Raw genomic sequence first — 4,952 nt, 5'->3', positions numbered from 1 at the left:
GTACAGACCTTCACCGTGCACTTTTCATATTGCTAAAGTGCATCTTGATAGCTATGTATAAGCCATCCAGGTGTGTACATGAGTGAACATAGGACCTTTGCCTGAAAACACCCAGTGACAAAGTTCCTGACAATCGGCATTCTGTGAATACTGGTCATCAATAGTATTACTTACCTATTTGATGTTCTACAGACAAAGGAGCAATCAGAAACATTAATAATCACTACCGTCTACTGTGGTGAGGTCCAGCATCAACTACGTACCAGGCATTTTACAAATGATATCTCCCTGAACCTCACAGAAACCTGCTATTATCTTCACTCTTTAGATGAAGACACTGAAGCTCAAGTAGATACTTAGTTTTGTCCACAGTCTCATAGCTTATATCTAATTAAGCCAGTATTCAATTCCTGCTCTACATGGTATCAAGCCCGTGCTCGTTCCTCTGTGTCACATCGCCTCTCTGTGATAGGTTTTCTATCACAGGATGGCATCAGCCTGCATCATGTCTGCATGCACAGGGTCTTCTGCAGATTTCAACAGATACTTCAAAATCCTTAGCCTGGCATTCAAGGACCTTTTCAACCATCCACCCACCCCTTCATTCCACACCCATTGATGAACACTCACTCTGTGTAAGTCCATGTACTCAGTGCTAAGTAGATAGAGATCTCCAATTAATCAATCAAATTTATTCACTATTAACATTAATGAAAATAGGACAAAGCAAATATAATGTTATTTCTTGCATGGAAAAAATGAACACTTTGCTGATTTTTAGATAAGAGAAAGTAAAATGTCCAATTTTAGGTGAAGTTGGAGAATGGGAAGAGAAATAAAGAAGAGAGAAGTACCTCCATGGCAGATATCCCATAACATTTGGGGGCTGGTGTGTTAATATACTGCCCGAGGAATCCAGAAAAGGATGTCAACTGCTGCAACAGCAACCAGACTGCTGGTCAACCAGAGGAAGGAGGTTGAAAATGATACCGATTCATCCATGCTCCAGCATAATGATACCACTGTGTTTCCCACCTTAATCTTCACCCTCATCATGTGATCTGCGTGCACTCTCTCTCTCAGCACTGCTATACTTATGGGAGAAGAAGATCTGCAGAGGGCCTCCCCCAAGTCACATCCATACTTTTCTGGCTAACACTTGACCTCTAGAAATTTTTCTTTCTACCAAACACACTGGAGGGCAGTTGGAGACCCAAGATCCCCTGTTTGGAGTCACTGGAGGGACGGATAGAAACATGGATGCCAAGAATGAGGATCCTAGATATTTACAGTTTCTCACTCCCACAACTTTTCTAACCTTAAATTGCCCTGCATTGCCACAAATTTTGACACCCACATCAAATTAATGTCAACTTTAATAATCTCTCCGGCCGGGCGCCCTGGCTCAAGCCTGTAATCCCAGCACTTAGGGAGGTTGAGGCCGGTGGATCACGAGGTCAAGAGATTGAGACCATCCTGGTCAACATGGTGAAACACCGTCTCTACTAAAAATACAAAAAATTAGCTGGGCATGGTGGCGCGTGCCTGTAATCCCAGCTACTCAGGAGGCTGAGGCAGGAGAATTGCCTGAACCCAGGAGGCAGAGGTTGCGGCGAGCCGAGATCGTGCCATTGCACTCCAGCCTGGGTAAGGAGTGAAACTCCGCCTCAAAATAAATAAATAAATAAATAAATAAATAATCTCTCCAACTTCCAATTGAAGTCAGAGAGGACCAGCTTTTGCATTTCAGCATAGTCTCTGACCCTCTGCACAATGCTATATTTTAACTCTCTGGACCCAGTCTCTGCAGATCAGAAAATGAGAATGGGAGAGTTTGCACCAAATCAGAAAATCTCCACTGTGTTTGTAAAAAAGAAGGTTAGTAAGATGTCATACTTAATAACCTGGGAAAATGTTAAGTGTATACATACTAAGTCTCTAGGATTTCCGACTCAGTATATCTAAGGGGAGGCCAGAGCAAGGGTGCTTTGCAAGAGCTCCCCAGAAAATACTAATGGGCTTCTGTTTGCAGTAAAAGCCACAATTCTGCCTGGCCTTCTCACATTCAGCTCATTTTTCCACCTTGGAAGTGTTTCAAAAACAAATTAAAATGTCTTAAGTCAAAACACAAAAGATATTTTCTGGACCTTTAAAAAAATTCCATTCCGAGCCCAAATCAATGTGAGGTATTCTTTCTCTGCCTGCTGTGCAACCGAACATCCTCTGCCATCCAATTTCTAAGGTTCTTTCTGCTCACATACATTTATTAGCCATGATTCATTACATATTCATTCAGTAAGAATTTACTAAACCTACTCCACGCAACAAACTCAGTTCAACATCGGAAATACGTAGATTTAGAAGACCAAGTCTTGGCTTTCGAACAGTTTAATCTTCTATGCATACATCTGGGAGGATGAAAGGAAAATTGCTTTGATTGTCCTAACAGAATGTTGTCCAGAACAGTTCCTGCTCATAGATTCTGCCAGGTAAAAGTACTCAGTAATTGTTAAGGAAGCTACACTATGTACAACTCTTGAAGCATAGAGTGCTGTCTTCATTTTTGTTGTCGCTTCTTGCAAACCCAGCTGTGGTTTCTACCACTATCAGAAATGAGAACTGAGCTTTACTGAGCATGAGAACAAGTGTCCCTCAAGCAAGGGGATGCAAGAAGCTGAGAAATGAGGAGGTAGGAGAATGTGAAATAGGAGGAGTATGGGGAAAGAAAGGAGGAGAGGAAGGAGAAAAACAGAGGGAGAAGAAAGAGGAAGAGAAGGAGAAACCTCTAGAGCAGATGAATCTGAACTCATTGTGGAGAAAGGAAGAACACTCCTGGTTTTTTGCGGGTTTTTTTATTGCATTTTAGGTTTTGGGGTACATGTGCAGAACGTGCAAGATAGTTGCATAGGTACACACATGGCAGTGTGATTTGCTGCCCTTCACCCACATCTGGCATTTCTCCCCATGCTATCCCTCCCTAACCCCCCCTGCCTGCTGTCCCTCCCCTATTCCCCCAAATAGACCCCAGTGTGTAGTGCTCCCCTCCCTGTGTCCATGTATTCTCATTGTTCATCACCCACCTATGAGTGAGAATATGCAGTATTTCGTTTTCTGTTCTTGTGTCAGTTTGCTGAGAATGATGTTCTCCAGATTCATCCATGTCCCTACAAAGGACACGAACTCATTGTTTTTGACAATCTTGGTTTTTATAGGGAGGGCTGAGACTGCTCCCATATCTCTCTGTGCATGCCAACATTTGACAGGAGACACTTCCAGACATTCCAGTCTCCTGATTTCCTCTATCCTTGCCATCCACAGTCACATCTATTGTTCTTCAGTGCCCCTAAAAAACTTTCTTCAGAATTTGAAAATAATACTGGATATTCTTCATCCCGTGTTTATTCTCTCCATTTCTTTGTTTAAATCACTTTGTTGAAGTATAATTGGCATACAAAAAGCTATACGTATTTAATTTATACATTTTGATGAGTTTGGAGGTAAGCACACACTGCACACATGAAACCATTATCACAATCTATGCCATAAACCTATCCACCTCTGAAAGTTTTCTCCCACTGTCTTATTTAATTTTTATTTTTTGTATGTCAAATCTTGTTTAAAGAACACTCAGCATAAAATCCACTCTCTTTGCAGTTTTTGAAATATACAACACAGTACCGTTAACTATAGGAACTGTGTTGTACGGTAGATTTCTAGGACATACTCATGAGAGTACAGTCTCTTCAATAAACATATTGGGAAAACTAGATATCTCCACACAAAATAATAAAATGGGATCTTTATCTTACACCATACACAAAAATCAAATGGATTAAAGACTTAAATCTAAAACATGGATTAAATCTAAAAATGGATTAAAGACTTAAATCTAAAACATGAAACCATAAAACTCTTAGAAGAAACATAGAGTAAAAAGCTTCTTGACATTGGCCTTGGGAAGGGTTTCCTGGATATGATGCCAAAAGCACAGGCAACAAAAGCAAAAATAAACAAGTGGACAGCAGCAACCTAAAAAGCTCCTGCACAGCAAAGGAAACAATATATAAAATGAAGAAGGAACCTACAGAATGGGAGAAGATATTTGCAAATCATACATCTGAGAGTCAATATTCTCCCCATTTCAATAGGGATAGCCCTGCTGTGACGAATTCAACTGTCTCACTCAAGCTTAATCACTCCCAAACCCAGGCTAAGTCAGACCCTGCCCAGATAAATCTCACATACACCCAACTGAATGAGATACCCACTTTAGGCAAACACGTAACTACAACTCAAGCCCTGTCTCTTCCAAAGCCCAATTGCAAAACATACAAACATAACACTACCCAAGCCACCCAACCCCAATTCACAGCATCAATCTAAAACACAGCCCAACTACAAACCTCTCTATACCCCAGCTCGCAGTTCCACCAACTCTACCCCCAGATTCATTCAAGAAAAAAAAATACCATTTTCTCTCCAGACTATACCAAAACATCCGTTCAGCTCAATCCTATAAACATTCATCCCATGCACATCCCCACTCACTTTCTGGATATTACCCTCTCTCTAAGGTCTTACAACAGCCCCACATCAACTCACTATCCAACTCCAAACTGCTATATTCCTCCTACAGCTCCTCAACTTGCATCCAGTCTCTCACCCCTAACTCGTGACTTAAGCTCCCATCCCAGTGACAGCACTACCCAAGATGTTTTGTGCTTAGGCTAGCCACTACGCCAGGAACAACCTCTTAAATTTGTCTTGGCAGGACCAAAAGACTTTAGGGGTTGCCCACTATATGTGAGTACGAGTCATTGCAGAGGTCACCAAGATACCAGTACCACATGCAAGACCCCAGAACTTTGAGAGAGGCCTGAGTTACCTGGAGTTTTTTGAGCCAGGATCATAAGGATGACAATGGTCATTAAACAGGGCTTCATGACTGACAT

The 4,952-nt window shown here is 41.6% G+C and overlaps 1 protein-coding gene across 1 annotated transcript in view; it reads right to left on the bottom strand.

Moving 5' to 3' along the window:
* DEFB116 (defensin beta 116) overlaps positions 1-4,952 on the bottom strand; it is a 5,859-nt gene extending 907 nt beyond the window's left edge. Inside the window, 1 exon segment of the mRNA XM_017973099.1 lies at positions 4,886-4,952. Within this exon segment, the coding sequence (XP_017828588.1) occupies positions 4,886-4,952 (67 nt within the window).

Source organism: Callithrix jacchus, chromosome 5 (assembly GCF_049354715.1).
Source record: "Callithrix jacchus isolate 240 chromosome 5, calJac240_pri, whole genome shotgun sequence".
In the NCBI taxonomy this organism is placed as follows: domain Eukaryota; kingdom Metazoa; phylum Chordata; class Mammalia; order Primates; family Cebidae; genus Callithrix; species Callithrix jacchus.
The sequence above is the reverse complement of the archived record's forward strand: the minus strand, read 5'-3'. Positions and strand labels throughout refer to the sequence as shown.